General features: G+C 45.0%; 1 protein-coding gene across 11 annotated transcripts in view; it reads right to left on the bottom strand.

The window, feature by feature from the left end:
• The window catches only part of STX3 (syntaxin 3), a 52333-nt gene that overhangs the window by 8593 nt on the left and 22723 nt on the right, over positions 1-21017 (bottom strand). For 5 of the 11 annotated variants that reach the window (XM_050756980.1, XM_050756983.1, XM_050756982.1 and 2 more), the window contains exons 3-9: positions 9990-10089; positions 8178-8252; positions 6527-6594; positions 5025-5133; positions 4100-4173; positions 3760-3894; positions 1578-1688 (exon numbers count right to left, since the gene is read on the bottom strand). In XM_050756980.1, the coding sequence (XP_050612937.1) occupies positions 1578-1688; positions 3760-3894; positions 4100-4173; positions 5025-5133; positions 6527-6594; positions 8178-8252; positions 9990-10089 (672 nt within the window). Of the gene's footprint in view, position 1; positions 994-1577; positions 1689-1807; positions 1919-3759; positions 3895-4099; positions 4174-5024; positions 5134-6526; positions 6595-8177; positions 8253-9989; positions 10090-21017 lie in introns of those variants that run through there. The other 6 variants (XM_050756987.1, XM_050756979.1, XM_050756984.1 and 3 more) reach the window with 3 other exon arrangements.

Raw genomic sequence — 21017 nt, forward strand, 5'->3', positions numbered from 1 at the left:
GAGAGGAATAAGACAAAAACAAATCATTACTACAAACAACCAAAAAAATAACTACTCATCCAAAACCCAACCCCTGTCACCTCTATATAGAAAATATCTTACCAATCTGAATAAGAGGCCTATGTCTCTACATACAGATATCCTTCTAGGATACTTTATTTATTTTTAAGACACAGTTTTTCTCTATCACTCAGGCTAGAGTGCAGGGGCATGATCATGGCTCACCACAGCCTCGACCTCCTGGGCTCAAGTGATCCTCCTGCCTCAGCCTCCTGAGTACCTAGGACTATAGGCAGGCACCACCATGTTCAGCTCATTTTTTTTATTTTTGTAGAGACAGGGTCTTCTCATGTTCCCCAGTCTGGTCTCAAATTCCTGGGCTCAAGCAATCCTCTCACCTCGGCCTCCCAAAGTTCTGGAATTATAGGCATGAATTGCCACACCCAGCCTACGACACTGTAAATTTCTTAAATTACCTCTAGGCTAGGAATGCCAGCAGAGGGAAATATGGGGCCTCTCTCAGCTCTCAGCTCACACTGCAGTTCTGTGTATGTGGAGAGATAGAATCAGAGCCACTATCATGGGGTCTCTAAGGAGCAGTTGGCCAAGATAAAAAGTGACTGATTTTTTTCGTTTTAAGAGGGAATGTAAAGGCATTTTTGATAGAGTTCTAATCTCCTACTTTTGTCCATTTGTCCCCTAAAGTACACTCCTACCTGTCAGGCCCAGTACACTGCCTGGATATCAGAAAATACCACCCAGCCTAGATTCACCATGTAAAATAACTATCCAGTCCCCTAAATCCCTGCATAAGCAATAGGTAAAGTTGGAAGAAAAACAAAGAACTAAAGAACAACAATATCAGAGCCCAAGAGAACCCGTCAAAGGAGAAAAGTCTAAAAAGCAGAAGCCACCAGAGCCGAATACCCACAGTCGTGAGCACAGAAGCCGAGAAGTCCTTAAGCAGCAGGGGCACCAGAGGGTGGGCAATTACTGTGGGGTGGAAGAAAGAGAATGATTGGGATCTGAACTTGAATCCCAGTGCCTCTACTTACTAGGTGGCCTGAAGCCAGTTACTGAGTCGCTGACCCTCAACTGTCTCATTTATAAAGTAGAAATAACAGGTGCTCCATCAGATATGAGATAATATATACATAGCAGTTAGCATGTGCTAGGTACAAGGTAGAGAAAAAGAGAAGGGAGGTGGAGCTTGGGCGCCTGGAGTGAAAGACAATGAAGAGAAGGTTTCTGAACAGAGAAGTCAAGTCTAACATCTGAAAGGCTCATGAGCTAAGTCCAGGAGAAGATTAGCAGCAACACCTGGGCCGTGCATCCATCCTACAGAACTGCCTTTCAAGTGTGGGTTCTTGGGGAGATAGCTTGTGAGCCAGATCCATGCAAGGCACACCTGGGAAGGAAGGGCAAGCAGCCGGTCTCTAGGAAAGGCTGAGGGAGGGGTTGATGAGGCCACGACAGGGAGGGAGGCGTGGGCTTAAGGACACAGGTGGCCGTGGCCAGGGAGAGGAGATGCTAGTAAGACAGCTGAGACTAAGGACAGCTGAGACGAAGGTGCTCACCCTCCGGGCTTCACTCTGATACTTGACAGCCTTTTTGGTATCTGCCACGGCCCGCTCCACGAAGCCCACTGACTGGTCCATGTTGTTCTCGATACGGTCAATCATGGATCCCTTTCCCCAGATGCAAGAGGTGGTGGCAGCAGAAACAGAGACAGGGAGAGGGAAGAGAAAGAGCGAGACACAGCAAACAAAATGGACTCTCTTCTCTGAAGGCCACAGGAGAGTCTCACCTTCCGGGCCTGACTCTGGTATTTCACAGCTTTTTTCGTTTCATCTCGTGCCTTCTCCACGTGGTCCACTGTGTGCATGACATTCAACTCTATGTTATCTAACATCTCACCCTGCAAAGAACAGACTCTGGTCACACCCAGCAAACGTCTCAGGTCAGTCCTAGCCAATGTGGGGAAGGGATTCTCTTTCTTATAATCTTCGGTGGCAAGAGGAGCATCCAGAAACCTTGATGCATGGCCTTCCACAGGACACCCATTCACAGTCCTTGGTGGTGGGGTGGCGGTCACTTGGTCAAGAAGCATTCACTGAATTTTACTACTTCTCTGTGACCAGCACTCCACCGGGCATCTAGAACATACTGTCCAGATGCCTGGTAACTACCTATAAATATACTCTGAGGTATCCCCAGACAACCTTTGTTTTTTTTTTTTTTTACACTTAAGCACATGGAGAGGAACCGAAATAAGGATAACTCATTGTTCTTAGGACATCACTAGGATGCTGGCCTCTTCCTGGTCATTCAGACCTGAATCAACATCATTCAGCCTGAATTGAGTACATTCACTAACTGCGGAAGAGTGCCTGGCACACAGTAGGTGCTCAATAACTATCTCGGGTGGGGAACATTTGCTTTCTCTAAGTTATTTCCAGGCCCTTTAACTGACAGACATTAGATTTACCCAAGCTATTTGGTTATATCTTCCCTTCCAGACAGTGGTCTCTTGATAAGCTTCCCAACCATTTCCTAGCAATCACTTCCTGATAGCGAAGTTTGATCATTCCAATTAATCTTAGTCATCTTAGGAATTCTCAACTACCCAACCCAACTCTATCACTTTATGGCAGTCTGTAAACAGAACAAGGCACTTACCACCATTTGAATCTCAAGCCAGTTCCTCGGCAAGGCAGTATGGGGGAAAAGAAGAGGTGGAATGGAGGGACTTGAGAAATGGTCTCAGAGGCCAGCCGGGAATAGGGGGAAAGCACCCAGGCCCTCAGCAGGAAACCAATGTCAAAAACTAGTCAAGCCGTGCTCGGGCTTCAACTAGGTTTTGCAGTCTGCCTACTACGGAAGCAATTTTCTCTCCTATCCAGGTGTCAGAGCAGCACAGCACCATGACCCTCTGGCACACTTAACTGTCCCATAAGAACTAGGAACCATCTGACTATGTGAAACTCGCACCCTATGCAGTCAATCCAGAATTCTATCCCGAGCAAGCGTGCCTGGGACAAAGTGAGCTGTCAAACTAAGCACCAAAAGTGTTTCGAGTCTTCTTGTCAATGCTATTTTACTACTCCTTCATTCATGTTGTTGTCTGCTTTGTGCCTTAGCAAAAGGTGCCAAAAAATAAAAACAGGAAAAAAAAAAAAAGAAAAAAAAATAAAAATTTCTGTGAAACCTAAGTTTTCCCTGTGAACTAGAGAAAAGATCACATTTTCAATGTCATCAGTGAACTAGTCCATATCAGGAGGCTGTTTTAAAACATCACCATTAGGAGCCCCCATTTCTGATTTTTAAAAAAGAAGAGAAAGAAAAAAAAGACAAATCCTGGAAGGTCAGGCTGCAGTGAGCTGTGATCACGCCACTGCACTCCAGCTTGTGCAACAGAGCAATACCCCATCTTAAAAAAAAAAAAAAAAAAAAAAAAATCAAAACTCTGGGGGAACTAGGTTAAGTGACAGAACACAAAACCCTGTATCAACTAGCAACGACTGCAAGGCCAAGGGGATGGGCAAGAACGACAAGGCTAAGATCACCCAAAGTGTCAACATTCAATTTGAATGCACACTTTCCCATGGGATTCTGTTTCTCCTTTATGCAAATTCCCAATGATTCTCCCACCCTACCTCACTGGCTTCCAGTATTCCCTTCCTCCCTGTTCTCAGGCAAAAGGGAAAAGCCTGAGTTTTCCTCTCCCCGCTCCCCACGCTGGGACTCAGTGCCACTTACCTGATTCTCCACCAGCATGGCAATGTCCATAAACATGTCATGAAGCTCCTTGATGCTGCTCTCCAGCCTCACAATGTCCTTGTGCCGTCCCTCAATCTCACTGAGGGCTTGCTTGGAAATCTGTGAGTCAATGATCTATAACAGGCCACACACAGACAGACTGTCAGCTACCCCTGCGAGAAAGCCTGCCACAGCCCTCACGCACACTCCTGGGGAGCTCCTTGCCTCCCTGAACTCCCTGCACCTGTGGCTCCCCCTCCACCTGCTAGACTGCATGAGCTCCACAGTGGCCTCCCTGCTCACGAGAGGGATGTGCTATCCAAGCACACAGGGCACTCACCCCAGAAGTGAAGATGGCCGGGTTGCCGCTCTCCAACATCTCCTCCAGCTCCTCATCTGTTGTCTTTTTGCCAGCTTTGTAACAAAAGAAGTAGAGCGTCAAATATAAGATCATAGTGAAACACCATTTGATAAGGTCCCTGAAAATCAGGAACGTGACTTCCCTATAAAGACCATGGCCTTTACAGCACTCCCCCAATTGCCTCCTGACTCATCTTATTTCTCCCCTAACCCGAGACATCCTTAACATTATCAGCAGTTACCTTCCTAAAGCACATATCTCATTACAGTGCTTCCCAGCTCAGAACATTTCCTTGCACCATTCACTACATTATGGCGTTCAAGACCCTCATAACATGCTAGTTCATGGGCAAGCCCTCCCTCAATCCATCCTAACCTTACGCTACTCCAGATACACCCTTTTTCCAGACCCTGGACAACCTGCCACTGCTAAACACACTTGCTCTTTCTTGATTACGTTCATACCATTCCTCTCACCCAAGGCACCTTCCACTCCACAGGGCCCTGCCTTCCACATTACTAAATTTCCTAAACGGTATGGCTTTATTTATTTCTCTAATCCTCCCAGCAACTTACACCACACTTTTTATTGCATAAATGTGCTTTGCTGTCAAACAGACAGCAAAATGATACAATGAGTCCACAGGAGAGCAACTGTTTGGCAAGCATTTCCCCTCTATATAGGAGACAATGCTGGACCGCATACAATAAAATTACTTGGGCCTGATAAAGTGTCACCTTTCAGCCTCCAGCACGGCATTCAGGATGTGCCAGTGCTGTAGGAGCTGCCCTAGACTCAGGCACAAAATGTGCTTGCTGCTTGCTCTACCAGGACCTCGAAACTTGGGATGGACAACCAGGTGGCAGGAAAGGTGGAAGGCACACGCCAAACCTCAAGTACATACTAATTTCGAGCTGCCGCTGGATTCGCCCTTTGCTTCGTTCTCGAAAGTCCACCTGAGCTTCATTGTATTTGGTCATCACCTCCACAAACTTCCGAGAAAGGACAGAGTGCTGTGGGACGATGTAAAATGCAGTCAGCCCCCAGTGGTTCTGTAACTGTTATAGAACCCCTCCCCACCCCCACACAGCCATCTACAGTAGCACTGGACTTGGAAGTTTACTGAAACTGGTTTACTGCTGACCTCACGTGGTAACTGTAAGGCCAGAGGTCATGTCTAAATCTCTGAGCCCTACATCCACATGGACTAGTAGCATTTTTCTGGCACAACACCTGGCCTGCATTCTAAAACTGTCAGATTCCCTTCCCACATGTCATACTTACCAAAGATCCTTGAGTTCTTACCCTAAACTCATCTCCCCAACTTTTCTTGCTTATAAGTAGATGCATTATCTCAACAGCCCTGGATGCCTAAGTTAAATCTTCCTAATAATTTTTATTCCTTGCTCACCTCTCAGCATCAAGCCCTACTTACTGGTTTCTCCTTTGGAAAATCGCCAATATGTATACTTTTTCCAAACCCGCTACCACCATGCAAATTTAGACCAAAACCCTTGCAAAAACCTAACTAGGGTCCCTAACTAGGGACCTTCCGGTCTCCAGCTTCTTTCCCACTTGTAAACAGCTTTCAAATGGCTACCATAATAATCCTCCTAATACATTGCTGCCTGAAGTTACAACATCAGATCCAAATTCCCTAGAATGGTCCTCAAAGACCTCTAGAATGTGATACTACGTTATTATGTGTCCGCTATCCCACAGCAAACTTTTTTCTCCAGAAAGCCTATTGTCTTCACGTCTGCCCCTTACGTCTACCCCTTACCACTACCAACCACTGCTGCCAACGCACACACACGTGCACGCCCCACTCCTGCCCCTGTGCCTCTCAGAGAGGGAAAACTGCTTCTTGAGCCTGTTCATGTTGGCACTCCGGCCCAGCTGGCTACCCCCAATTCTTCCTGAGATCTTTTGATGCTGACAGCACCATGTATGTGTCTTCTTATCCCGTCCTCCTGCGGGGTCTTAGGTAATAGCTTTCCATGCCACTTCAATGGCATGCCAGTTCTTTAAGGACAAGGATCATATCTTTGATGACCCCTAAAGTGCCTGGCTCCAAACTGGACAACCAATGACTAACAATTGTTTAGAAGACATTAATTTCCTCTCCTGCAAAACAAGGAGGTGCACTAAATCCTAAGCTGTGCTCTAGGAAGCCTGAAGAAGCTCTTCAGGGGCCTCCTTAGAGAAGCAGAGTACAAGACAGGGGCCAAAAGGGCTGGACTCTGGCCCTGACCCCTATATCTACCTGGAGAGTTCTCCTTTATCAGCTCTTCAAATTGAGTTTCAGATAAGGATTGTATTAAAAAAAAAAAAAAATCCCTCCACAGCTAAGGAAAAATATTAAGAAATTGGACTAGATAACCGTGAGACCAGGAAAAGTCTTACCTGGGATTTCCGAATCCGAAGGTCTGCCGATGACCTGACCTCATCTTCTTCAATATGCTTCTCCATGCCTAAAGAGAAGAGGAAGGTTATACTTGCAACCTATCTCCTCCTCCAAGAAACATGCTGTTCAGTGAAACTTCCTCACTCATTCCCACACACCCAGCCCATGGAGATGTAACAACAGGTAGGTGGCACCTCAAAAGGTCAGCTCCCAGGTGAGCCACAGGACATGCATTCCACAGCCTTTACAATGACCAGGTTTTGGCATAACAGTTAACAGCTTGGGTTTTGGTCACCATGAGACTTAGGCTTGAATCCTTGCCCTGGCACTTACTGGGTGTGACTTTGAAAAAGCCACTTAACCTCTCTTAAATGTACCTGTTCTCTCATCTGTAAAACAGAATAACTAACAGTCCCTCCCTCACAATACTAATATGAAGATTAAATGAGAAGACACATAAAGTACCTATCACAATGGCAGGTGCACTATCACTGTTATTACTGGAATCTGCTACTAATGACCCCTCCAGTTAACATAGTTATTGCAATATACTTGGGGGGAAGAAATGGCAAATTGGGCTGAGCAATAATGTTTTCTCTTCTGATCAATAGCATGCATGCACCAAATACACTGGGCAAGAATGCAGGCTCTAGCAACAGAACTAAGTAAACCTTCTAGACTCTGGAAGAATTGAATCTATGACAGTAGCTTCAATGAACTATACTCTCCCAAATGGGGGGAGTGGGGGTATAGGAAGGTGGTATGCCTAGCCCACCAAGAAATATCTGTAGACAGAACGGTATCTCTTGCATCTATATGTCTCTAAAACGACTATTCAAATGTATGTAGGTGGCTGGGCATTGTGGCCCACACTTGGAATCCCAGCAATTTGGGAGGCCGAGGCAGGTGGATCACTTGAGGCCAGAAGTCCGAGACCAACCTGGGCAACATGGTGAAATGCTGTCTCTACTAAAACTATAAAAATTAGCTGGGTGAGGTGGTGCATGCCTGTAATCCCAGCCACTTGGGAGGCTGACGGATGAAAATCACTTGAACCCAATAGGCAGAGATTGCAGTGAGCCGAAACTGAGCCACTGCCTTCTGGCCTGGGCAACAGAGGAAGACTCTGTCTTTAAAAAAAAAAAAAAAAGTATGTAGTTGCCAGGGAAATAAGACTAATAAGAGAAAAGTTGATGGGCCAGGTGCGTCCCAGTTACTCAGGAGGCTGAGGCAGGAGAATCACTTGAACCCAGGAGGTGGAGGTTGCAATGAGCCAAGATAGTGCCACTGCACTCCAGCCTGGGCAACAGAGTGAGACTCCATCTCAAAAAAAAAAAAAAAAAAAAGAGAAAAGTTGAAAGACTAAGTTAAAGGACCAAGTCACACAACTACTCAGCAGCTGAAAGCACATTTTAATTCTCATCTCCTAGCTTGCATTCTGGACTCTTTCCAGTATTGTCAGGATTTAAGAAAAGGTAAATTTCTGGGGCTACAATGGATCATTGCAGGGACAGAGCCTGAACCACAAACAAAGATGGACCAAGTGGTGTCAGTTCCACCAAGAAGAGTTTCAGTTCGGAAAGCTGGACCCTAGGGGAGCTGAGATAGATGGTGGTGGGGACTGGCTTGTTTCCTTCGTTCCCTTCTTACTCTTCAGTTTGTTCCGGACGTTGTTGGCCCTTTTCTTAATCTCAGTCGTGAGCTGCTCTAGGTCATCCTTGGTTTCTGGGTAAACAAAGGCAGGCAGAATCCGTTAGAAAGGAGAGGACTGATTCCTTTGTGAGCTACAGCAATCATCATCAGAGCAGGGTGGCTTTCTCAGGCATCCACTGCCCAGAATGGTATTTATCCCAGCGCACTCCCCAGAATCTATCATTAGAATCACAGAGTGCTTATTTTTTTAAAGGCATTTTCCAGGCACCCCATCCCAGTCTACAGAATAAAAACACCCAGGGTTGGAACCGCAAAATCAGCCCTTTCAACCCTCCCAAGTAATCCTGCAGCACATAAAATTATGAGAACTCTGCTTTTAGAGGAAAGAGCCTACCATGGGGGCTTCGGTTGAGAAGGTTCTAGGGAGCTTATGGGGAAAAGAGATTTCAACCAAGGCTAATCAACTTAAAATGAGGCAAATATTTATGACATACCTATTACACACATCCTAGGTTGTATGGAGCAAACTAAGTATTAGCTATAACCATTCATTCAAAAGCCATCCTTCAGCCCCCTACTACAACTTTGGAACAGAGCTAGAAACTATGGAATCAGAAAGAAGATCTAGGTTTTTCCTGCAAGATGTTTAAAGTCTAGTGGGAGACAAGAGAGAAATAAACCAGCAGCTGTAATATGCAGCGTGGAGTAAGGTATGAGTTCTGGTCAAGGTGTGCACAGCCTGGAGGGATCTGGAAAAGCTTCTAAAGACGGAGATGAGCAGGACTGAGTCTCAAGGACTGTGAGTTGGCCAGGTAGAGAAAGAGACTAAGAGCAGGAATCCCACGAGAAGAAACAGTAAGTAAAGGGTATGAGTGAACAGGAAATATCTGAGGAACCACCAGAATTGGTCTGGCTGAAGCGTGGGGAGCAGGAGGAGGATGGCAGGAGGCAGGCTGGCTGGGAAGGCAGGAATGTGATCAAGACAATGTCCATACGCTCTGCTAAAGTGTTCCCACTTCAGTCTTTAGGTAATAGGGCCCGTGGGAAAAATGAAAGAGAGGAATGACAGTGTCAGGCTTGCTCCCTGTTCTTAAGGAACTGAAAATATAGCCCTAAACCACCCGTGTCCAAACCGTGGAATGCACAGATTTTTTTGCTTCTCTGTGGTGGCAGATATCAGGAAAATTATGTGCAAACCTTTCTTTTAGCTCATCGGCTATCATTAGTGTTACTGTATTTTATGTATGGCCCCAAGACAATTCTTCTTCCAATGTGGCCCAGGGAAGAAAAAAGGTTGGACACCCGTGCAAACAATTAGGGGAGGAAAAAAGTTTGCCGAGGTGGTGGCAACAAACAGGAGTTTAGGGATAGAAGGAATTTCTGTGAACTTGAACCATTTTGGAACACCTCATGGAAAAAAAAATGAACTTGGTCTGGTAGGATTCGGAAAGAGGGCTAGGAAAAGCATTTCAGGCTCGGGAAACAGTACAAGCAGAGGCTCAGAGGAGGGACCAGGCCCAGGGTATGTAAGCAGCAGTGGGAATCGTCGCTAGTCAGGAAGAGGGACTAGCTGGGAAACAGGAAAGTCTGGCTAAATGGTTGGAGTGGGACCATGAAGAGAAAACCGTGACTGTGGCCAGGCAGTAGGAGCACAGGTAAGGTAAAGGAGAGGGAAATGAGATAATATGTACACTAGTGCCCTGTAACTTGTACACTTCCCTGCTGCTCACGAAGGGCAAGAAAACAAGGCTGGCTCAGCCCCGAGGAAAGGCTGATTGTTGGGTGACTCAGTTCTAAGTAAACACTCACTTGGCTCTGGAATCGGTGCAGAGAGAATGATACTGTAGAGTTTCTTAGCCTCCTCCACATGTTCTGAGATCTTGTCAATGTTAAGCCGAGTTTCCTCAATCTATAATCAGAAAGACAATAACTTCCATCATCAAAGAGGAAGTACAGGTCCATGGCTGAGATAAACGCTTGGCAGAGCTGCTGGTGAAAGCTGCCCATCTTCTGGGTTCGTGGAAGAAGATAATGACTTAAAGTCTTCAGCTGCCCAGTGAGTACCCTTTCCATGGTTAAAGTCATCTCAACAGAACAGTTGTTAAAAATCCATACTTGTTGCTCCCTGAGAGTAATACATTTACCCACTTTGGATGGAAGGATTCAGGCCAAAGTCAAGAAGAGCTGGGAAAAACCATGAGGAATGATCAGAGGGGGAGAATCAGCAGACCTTAGCAGGCAGAGCCTTAAAGCCCGAAAAGTGAGAACAGAAAAGAGTGAGGATGAAGGAGAGGGGGAAAAGGAAGGAAGGAAGGAAAGAAGTGAAACGAAAAGAACAAACCTAGACAGTGAAAAACACAGAATGAGAGGAAGAGAAAGACAGAAACAGGCCAGGCGCGGTGGCTCAAGCCTGTAATCCCAGCACTTTGGGAGGCCGAGACGGGCGGATCACAAGGTCAGGAGATCAAGACCATCCTGGCTAACACGGTGAAACCCCGTCTCTACTAAAAAATACAAAAAACTAGCCGGGCGCGGTGGCGGGCGCCTGTAGTCCCAACTACTCGGGAGGCTGAGGCAGGAGAATGGCGGGAACCCGGGAGGCGGAGCTTGCAGTGAGCTGAGATCCGGCCACAGCACTCCAGCCTGGGCGACAGAGCGAGACTCCGTCTCAAAAAAACAAAAAATAAATAAATAAAAATTAGCCGGGCGTGGTGGCGGGCGCCTGTAGTCCCAGCTACTCAGGAGGCTGAGGCAGGAGAATGGCGTGAACTCAGGAGGTGGAGCTTGCAGTGAGCCAAGTTCGCGCCACTGCACTCCAGCCTGGGCGACAGAGCAAGACTCCGTCTCAAAAAAAAACAAAAATTAAAGAAAAAGACAGAAACAGACAAAGAAGACAAGTAGAGAAAAAAAGAGAGAGATAATAGGCAATGAAGGTCTCATGAGACAGCCTGAGCTTCTCTAGGACATATGTTCTTGTACTAACTGATTTCCTCAGACAATCAGGACCCAGTAGCTCAAGCCACAGCCCATTTCTGCATATTTCTAAGGTTCCTGATTGTACAAGGCTGTGGGTATCATAAAATATTTCCAGCAGCACTTCATTCCCAGGTAGAACGCCACTGCCAGACATTCCTACATGAGCTTTGACTGCAGTCTCAGATCCCCCTTCATAGCTCCCCATGCCGCTGTTACCATAGCCCTGCTGCGGTGGAAGCCTATATACAGGGAGCAGGACAGGAAGGAGAAACCTCAACACCTGCAGGGTCTATCCGCTTCACTCTCAAAGTGAAGAGCACATCAACATTGCAACAATTAACAAACAGAAATCTTGTAAAATGTCATACAGTAGGATCCTAACATCTGAGATGCAACAAAAATAAAACTCAATGCATATGCAGCTTCCAGCATCCCTCTTTTCCCGTGGATACTTCATCTTTTTCAAAACTTGATTATAGCTCTTCATATTCAATAGAAAATAGGAGGCCGGGCGCAGTGGCTCAAGCCTGTAATCCCTGCACTTTGGGAGGCCGAGACGGTGGATCACGAGGTCAGGAGATCAAGACCATCCTGGCTAACACGGTGAAACCCCGTCTCCACTAAAAAATACAAAAAACTAGCCGGGCGAGGTGGCGGGCGCCTGTCGTCCCAGCTACTCGGGAGGCTGAGGCAGGAGAATGGCGTAAACCCTGGAGGCGGAGCTTGCAGTGAGCTGAGATCCGGCCACTGCACTCCAGCCTGGGCGACCAAGCGAGACTCTGTCTCAAAAAAAAAAAAGAAAAGAAAATAGGAGAGGCCAGGCACAACGGCTCACACCTGTAATCCCAGCACTTTGAGAGGCCAAGGCAGGCAGATTACTTGAACCCAGGAGTTCAAGATCAGACTGGGTAACATGGCAAAACCCCGTCGCTACAAAAAACACAAAACTCAGCCACGCATTGTGGCACGCCCCTGTAGTCCCAGCTACTCAGGGGGCTAAAATGGATGATCCCTTGAGCCTGGGAGGTTGAGGCCACAGTGAGCCATGATCATGCCACTGCATTTCCCGCTTGAGCAACAGAGTGAGACTCTGTCTCAAAAGAATAAAAAATAAAAAAAAAAGGAGAGAAAAGAAAAAAGAGAGAAAGAAAATAGGAAAAAAAACACTTGAGCTCTCCAGCCCTCAAATCAGTACTTTTGCCACTGGAGTACACGCTTTTTCCCTCTATAAATATATTGGCTTAGATGTGCCACAGTTTGAGAGTAGAGTTGCTTGCTGAAAGATGTAGAATAAAATTACAATGTAATAATATCATGGGAGTGTAAATATACATACAGGTAACTACCCAAATATTTGTGAAGCATTTTAACAGTTTGCAAAACAACCTATAAGACTGGATCGGTACCATTATTCAAATGAGGAAACAAGTTTAAAGAAATCATAGGTCACATAGCTTGTGGTAAGGACAGCATGCAAATAGTGCCCGCCACACTCCAACTGGGATGCTTTTTTCCATTAGATCAAAGAGTTAATTTTTTTTAAACTATCTGTACTGTTTAGAAGCATTCTAGCACTACCCAGCTATAAAAAGGGCCACTGTTACAACCTCTGAACACTCACTGATACGGTTTGGCTCTGTGTCCCGACCCAAATTTCATCTTGTAGCTCCCATAATTCCCATGTGTTATGGGAGGGACCCACTGGGAGACAACTGAATCATGGGAGTGGGTCTTCCCCATGCTGTTCTCATGATAGTGAATAAGTCTCAGAAGATCTGATGGTTTTAAAAACAGGAGTTCCCTTGCACAAGCTCTCTTTTTGCCTGCTGCCATCCATGTAAGATGTGACTTGCTCCTCCTTGACCTACGCCATGACTGTGAGGCTTTCCCAGCCACGTGGAACTCAAAGTCCATTAAACCTCTTTCTTTTGTAAATTGCCCAGTCTCAGGTATGTGTTTATCAGCAGCGTGCAAACGGACTAATACACTCACAGACTCTAGGGGTGTGACCACCTCAGAATCTACCGGCCCCTCTTAGAACTCATGTCATTGCATCACACCATGTTTCCAGTTCCACCACATGACTGCCTTGCCAAAGCGATTACACTGTTTTACAGGATTAAGGGGGGAAAAAGGCTTTCTAGAAGAAAACACACTAAACATTTTTAAATGAGTTGATCAAATTTTAACAAGCCATGAAGGACTTAGATTTTGCATGTTCAACAGATTGGTTGTCATAGAAATTTTCTCATCTGGAAAATTATTTTATAAACTGAAGAGTATCCTGACCCAAAGTTTAGTCAATGGTAGAAACACAGGAAGAGATAGGAAGTTTCTAGGATGAGACTGGCAGGCCTCAGGCTCAGTGTCACTACAGGTATTTGGAGACTGGATGGCTGATGCTCACCCTGCCCTATGCACAGAAGAACTGGTCTTGGGGGCTCTATCTGCAACCTGCCTATGAGACTTCCCAGGCCCAGGGGGCACTCCATTCCACCCCGCCCATTCTCCACCCACTGTAGCTGGTCTCTTTCCTCTGACCGCATCAACCTCTCTATTTGGAGGCATTTCAAGGAATCTGATTTCACAGAAATATAGTCAGTTCACCAAATGATCACAGGACCTTTTTGGGACTTCAGGATGGGCAACTGGCCAACCATAGAGCTTTCTTTTTTTGAACTTTGTGGCTTTGCTTTTTCTTAGAAGTATTGGTTTTCCTCAAAGGTGACTTTCTGAGTATTTAATGGTGTGAAATGGCAGCTACATGTGGTTTCCTTTTGTGCATTTGCCAGATAATCAAAAAATCATGAGGCAATTGCAGGGAAAGGGTATAAGAAACTGACAAGTGCCCAATCTAAAAGTTTAAGGGCTATTGCATGTGCTTGTCTGGGGTTAAGTATACTGACATCTAAAATTACTCTGCATATTAATATATTTAAAAACTAAAATTGCCTAAATATATTCTTGAATCAGAAATGATGCTACGTCCTTCACAATACTTCTATGAGGCTATCATCATTATCTCCTTTTTATACATATGAGAACACCAACTCTCAAAGAAGTAGAGAAATTACTCCAGGTTATACTGCAGAAGGAGGCAAAACCGAGGTTTGAACTCAGGAATACTAAATTCTATCTCCTGAACCAGGTAAACACCTAAGGAAGGCTCCTATATCTTCTCTCCCAAGTTCATGCATATTCAGCCCACATCAGGTTAATGTGCATGTTTAATCCACTGTTTTGGGAAAATGGATCAGTTGCCTTTCACAGAGATCATGTTCCTTATTTCTCTGTCTTCTCACCACAGCTCCCTATAGAAAGCTTTTTACATAATGAGCCCTCAAGAAGTATTGTTGACCAATGAAACCAATCTAAAAGTGTTTTTTCTAAATCACCATATAAAATTTACAGCTAATACATTCCCAGTGCCTTCTCATTATACATTGTTTATTAAAATGGCTTTTTGTTGTTGTTGTTGTTTTGTTTTGTTTTGTTTTTTTGAGACAAAGCCTTGCTCTGTTGCCCAGGCTGGAGTGCAGTGGCATGATCTTGGCTCACTGCAACCTCCACCTCCCGAGTTCAAGCGATTCTCCTGCCTCAGCCTCCCAAATAGCTGGGATTACAGGCGCCCGCCACCATGCCAAGCTTTTTTCTGTCTTGTCTTTTTCTTTTTTTTCTCTGTATTTTTAGAAGAGACAAGGTTTCACCATGTTGGCCAGGCTATTCTCAAACTGCCGATCTCAAATGATCCACCCACCTCGGCCTCCCAAAGTGCTAGGATTACAGGTATGAGCCACCATACCCAGCCTAAAATGTACTTTTCAATGCTTTGTTAGTAATATGGGAATCCAGATAATATAGGATTTAAGGAATTAAGATCCAACAGATCATGGGTTCAAGTTTCTGCTCCATCTCTCTTAGCAGTTGTATGACCTTGAACACACACCATAAGCATCCCTAAGCACTAGTTCTCTCGTCTGTGAAATGAGAATTATCACAATTCCCACTTTAGAGTTTCTGTGAAGATTAAATTAGACAACACATGCCAAATGTTAACATAAAGTACATACTAAGTAAATGTTAGGTGATGACAATGATAAACACAAAAATGCCAGCAATTACTGCACATTTATGATATGCCAGGTACTATGCCGTGCCTTTACAGGCATGTCTCATTTAATCCTTATAGCAATCCTGTAAAAAAGTCTTAACAAAACAGTCTGACCTCATCAGTAGCCACCCAAGGAAATCTAAGGTCAACACCCAAGTCAACCACAATTCATGCTGGGCGTGGCCAAATATAATTACCATATTATACTAACAACCATAATCTAACTAAAAGGAAGGGGTTATTTTTGAGATATGGATGGCCTCTTCCCTCTGGACCTAATTAGCCCATGGAATCTAATTAAACAAGGAAAAGCAGAGAAAGTACTACTTTGTGGAACTGGCAGCTTACATGGGGTAAGATGGAAGGCTAAGCAAACAAGCTTTGTTTATTCTCCCTAAGAATTAAGTCTCGGCCTCTCCTAAACTCCCAGGTACCTTGTACCTCTAGTTGAGCATTAATTGCTGCATATTTACATATTGAAAACTTATTCCGAGGTGACAAGAGTAATGTGATTGTAACTGTCAAATGATCCCTCCTTTTCACAATTTATACACCTTTACTTTCCCCCCAAAATGACAGAATCCCAAACAGTCTTCACAGTGGAGCTGCTCAGTCAAGTCCTCTTTAATTTGTTTGCTTCTTTGCTTTAGAAAACATATGTTGATGAAAAGGGAGGGAAAAGGCCACCTCGGTCAACCAAGCAATGGAAGTTGAGTCCCAAAGGCATTTTATCAAGACCAGGACTAGTGTTTCAATTCTCCTTTTATGAATGAAAAGAAAAGTATGATCTCAGAGTTATACTGACCAATGAAAACAAGTATTCTGAGACAATAATCTCAAGTAAATTAAGCGTGTTGGGGCTGTGCATCACTCAAAATTTAGTCCGGAAAGTGAAAACCTATCTAGTTATTTTACTCAAAGTACTATAATAAAGCGATTGTTTATGCAGGGATGGAAGGGTCAAGAAGCCAAAGAGAAGTCTGCTGGGGCACTCTGAAAATTAGCAACAGCAGGTCAGAGGGAAAGAGAAGGAAGGTAGGGTCACCAGAGCCTGAAGCCAGAGCTGTCTGATGGGGGCCAGACCATGGTGGAGTTGACCAGCAGAACTGGGACCACGGAGGCAGGGTCTACTGAGAAAGAGCTGAGACCATGAAGAAGGCATATCTGAGGTGGAGAGAGAAAGGAGGAAAACCATAGTCTCTTCCCTCCTCAAGTCTTCTGCTAGCACCTCACTGTCTTAATCTGTTCAGGTTCCTGTAAGAAAAATAACATAGCCTAGGTGGCTTAAACACAGGATATAGGAGGCTAGGAAGTCCACTGGCAGATCTGATGTCTGAGGAGGACCCTCTTCCTGGCTTGTAGACAGCTGCCTTCTTCCTGTATCTTCACATGGCTGAGAGACAGATCATCTTTCTCATATCCTTTCTGTAAGGGTACTGTTTGCCCTCATGACCTAATTACCTCCCCAAAGCCCTACCTCCAAATACCATCACATTGGACTTCAGCATATGAATTTTGAGGGGACATAAACATTCAGTCCATAACACTCTCCTTAGTCAAATATACTAAAAGCAATTGGTAGGGGAACCCGGGAAATGTAGTTCCCTGCAATACAGAGAAGAGCAGAGGAAGGACAGTAGGGAATGGGCCTGAATGCAAATAGGCAAATGACTGGCAAGGGCTTCCTGCCTGCCCCATTGGAAGAGCCCAGAAATGCAGAATCTACCAGTTTGCTTGGTAGGTCACTGTCATCCAATATGCTACTTAAAGAATTAAAAGGCCGGGCGCGGTGGCTCAAGCCTGTAATCCCAGCACTTTGGGAGGCCGAGACGGGCGGATCACGAGGTCAGGAGATCGAGACCATCCTGGTTAACACGGTGAAACCCCGTCTCTACTAAAAAATACAAAAAATTAGCCGGGCGTGGTGGCGGGCGCCTGTAGTCCCAGCTACTCGGGAGGCTGAGGCAGGAGAATGGCGTGAACCCGGGAGGCGGAGCTTGCAGTGAGCTGAGATCCGGCCACTGCACTCCAGCCCGGGCGACAGAGCGAGACTCTGTCTCAAAAAAAAAAAAAAAAAAAAAAAAAAAAAAAAAAAAAAAAAAAAGAATTAAAAAGTGTTTAACCTGCTAGATTTAATGTGTGGATTTCCAAGTTGTATTCACTTTGTGGTTCTTAGTTCTAACAAAAATCAAGGATACCTAGCAAATCTTTATGCTTCAAGACTGGTCACCTCACGCCTCCTCTAGCCAGGTACTGTTCCACCCACCCCTCACCCCAGCCCAGCTCTGCTGCACTATGCCCACAGTTTATCCACCCTTACTTCTCCCAGAACTGATTCAGAACCCCTCCAGCACTAGGGCCACGTGTTGCTCAACTTAGACTACTTGATATTCATCACTGTTAAGTGTGTGGGGTCACTCAGTAGACATTTGTTGAATAAATAAATGAACGTAAGTAACTGCAGGAGACAAGCATGCTTCTTCTATCACTACAAATGGTCTGTGTTTTTTAAGCCTACTTGTTATGGACTGAATGTTTGTGCTCTCCCAAAATTAATACGTTGACACCTAATCCCCAGTGTGATGGTACTTGGAGGTGGGACCTTTGGAAGGCATTTAGGTCGTGAGGGTGGAGCCCCCATGCCTGTGTTTGGTGCACTTACAAGCAGAGGCCAAAGAGCTAGCTTGCTCTTTCCGCCATGTGAGGATACAGATACAGCAAGATGGCAGTACACAACACAGAAGAGGGTCCTCACTAGAATGTGATCATGCTGGAACCCTGGTCTCAGACCTTCAGCCTCCAGAATTGTAAGAAATACATTTTTATTTTTTATAAGCCATTCAGTCTATGGTACTTTCTCACAGCAGCCCAAATAAGACAGCATTCAAAAAAGTAAACTCTCGGCCGGGCATGGTGGCTCACGCCTATAACCCCAGCACTTTGCGGGGCCAAGGTGGGTGGATCACCTGAGATCAGGAGTTCAAGACCAGCCTGACCAACGTGGTGAAACCCTGTCTCTACTAAAAATACAAAAATTAGTTGGGCATTGTGGTGGGTGCCTGTAATCCTAGCTACTTGAGAGGCTGAGACAGAAGAATCATTTGAACCCAGGAAGCGGAGGGTGCAGTGAGCCGAGATTGCACCATTGCATTCCAGCCTGGGTGGCAAGAGCTAAACTCCATCTCAAAAGAAAAAAGGAAAGAAAAGAAAGAAAACTTTCATCCTTATTAATAGAAGTTCCATGTTAGAAAGTGTTGCTGTGAAAAATTAAATGCTAGGATAGCCAAATTAAGCTGGTTTATTACAGGACTTCTTAGAGCTTTCAATAAGTTAATGTGCATTTTAAGTTTCCAAGAGAAGAAAGGAGCAGGAAGCATTTCTCAAACGTGTTTATATTTGATCACAGAAGGCATTTTGCATCTGACAACGCATTGTGACTGACCCAACAAACAGCCATTCCCTAGCCCCTTCCCTTTCTTTTCTTTTTAACAGAAGTCTGACTTTGTTTCAGTAGTGGCATTGCCAGCCCCAGAGGATACATCATGATGTGTTTGATGGCGATCCTGGCAATCCTTTCCCTTTGCTGAGTACTCACTTTCCTGGTGTCCCTTCCAGCTAAGGAAGCCCACACCATGTGACCCAGTGCTATCCAGGAGGCCACAAGGGAAGTCAGATTGGAGGATCTGGGCAGTTTTCCCCCCGATGAAAGGATCTTTGAACTTTTCTAGCTGCACCCTTTCTTAATGCTTGCAATGCTGTCACAGGGTGATGCCAAATAGAGTTGTGACTCTGGTGGTTTCAAAACACAGGCAGGTGGGACCTATGTACTGCTCTCTTTATCTGGCAGGCTTGTGACTGCTTCAATAATAGAGCCAGGCAGAAGTGAGGAGCTGTGTAACTTCTGTAGCTGGAACACTTGCCTTGCATCCCTGAGCTTCTATTTAACAAGTTCAATAAGCCCTAAGTGGGCCAGCTACGAGAAGCCCAAGCCACAGAGAGAAGGCAAGTGTAGGTGCTCTGATTGACAGTCTCTGCTGAGCTTTTCCCTTGAGCCACCCCAGTAAAGGCACCAGACAGTAAAATTTAAAAAGCCTCTACAAGATTCTAGCCTGCAGTTGTTCAAGTCTTCCCAATAAAGGCCCCAGAAATTGTAGAGCAGAGATAATCCACACCCACTTTGCCCTGTTTGAATTCCTAATCCACAGAATCTGTCAGCAAAACAAAACAGTTGTTTTATACCACTAAATATTGGGGCTATGTTGTGATATAACAATAGATAATCAGAACAGACTCTCTCTCTCTCACAATCCTAAGAGAAAAGCCAAGAGGATCACAGCGATGCTGACCTAGAACCCCAAGCCGACCTCTAAACGGCACCATCCCTAACTCCGAACTTCTTCATGTGCAAAATAATTATGTATCTTTATTGCTTAAGCCACCGTTAGCCAAAGCTTCCCAAATGATAGGCTACACTGCTGCTCAGGATCACAGATTCAGGTCAAAGCTCTCATCCTTTTTCCCCTAGCCTCCATCAGCCGACTTGCCTGTCTTTCCACTTCAGGTCTTTCTCACCCTCCACAAACTGCCATCAGAGTGAATTTTCTAAAACACACTCTGAGCCCATCACTTCCTTGTTTAAATCCTCAGAGGTTCCCCATCACTTTGCAGTGGTGCATAGCTGCAGTAGGCGACAGAATTATCCAGAAGAACTTCCTAAAAATCCGAAAGTCTGAGCCATTCCAGTCCCTAAGAATCAGGTATGTGTGTGTCAAAAAACTCCCCAGGTGATTCTGATGACAAGTCTAGTTAAGAACCAGGGAAATCTTCCCTCACCTTCCTCTCTCCAGGCAGAAATTAATGCTTCCTCTTCTGTGCTCCCATGGTAACTTACTGACACTTTTCTTACCATATAACAACGTTTTAAAAATTTCTATCACCCTTACCAGATAAGGAAACACCAGAGGGCGAGAATCCTGTCACACAGAACATTGGATCCCCAGCACCTAACACGCTGTCTTGATGACAGTAAGCGCTCAAAAAGTTTGATGAATAAACGAATATACAACAATAAACCCCTAATGTTTCTGTCTCCAAAGGCAGGTCTGTTTCCTCTGAACATGACTCTCTGCCAACTGAGCAAACAGACCAAGAAAAATATAGACAACTGCAAATTAGACAAAAATGTGGGGTTTATCATTTACTCTGGCTTGATCAGTCAAAGTGGCCTGAAAACCCAAGGGCCAATCTTTTTCTCCAACGATCAAGAAGCTAGAGAAGATACAATGGAATCTGACAGAGAAAACCACATTCTGAAAACCCTGGTCCTGTGACTTCATGTGCACCATGCAAATGACTCTATGACCAAGCTGTGATTCATGCTCTCAGCAAATAACCAAGGGTGACCTGCTGGAACCAGGCCAAAAAGTAAGTCTTATCAAGAGTGCTCTCCCAAGAAAGCGACTTAACCATATAACCTGCAGGGTGTAGTGGGCACGCTCACCAGTCACATAGAGGTGGACAATCTCTCATTTCCCCAAACTTCTATTCTCTGAAACATAATTTATCCCAATGTCAAGAGTAGGTCTACACCACATTCTATAAAATAAACTTTGTGGTCTGCTTATTCACAAGTACATTGGGGGACAGAAGGATGATGAGAACTAAAATTTACTGAACATATCTACTAGATGTCAGGCACTGTGCTAGGTGCGCCCATACCCTTTCTCATTTTATAGCCATAAAAACCAACA

The sequence above is a fragment of the Macaca thibetana genome, chromosome 14 (genome assembly GCF_024542745.1).
Source record: "Macaca thibetana thibetana isolate TM-01 chromosome 14, ASM2454274v1, whole genome shotgun sequence".
NCBI lineage: Eukaryota > Metazoa > Chordata > Mammalia > Primates > Cercopithecidae > Macaca > Macaca thibetana.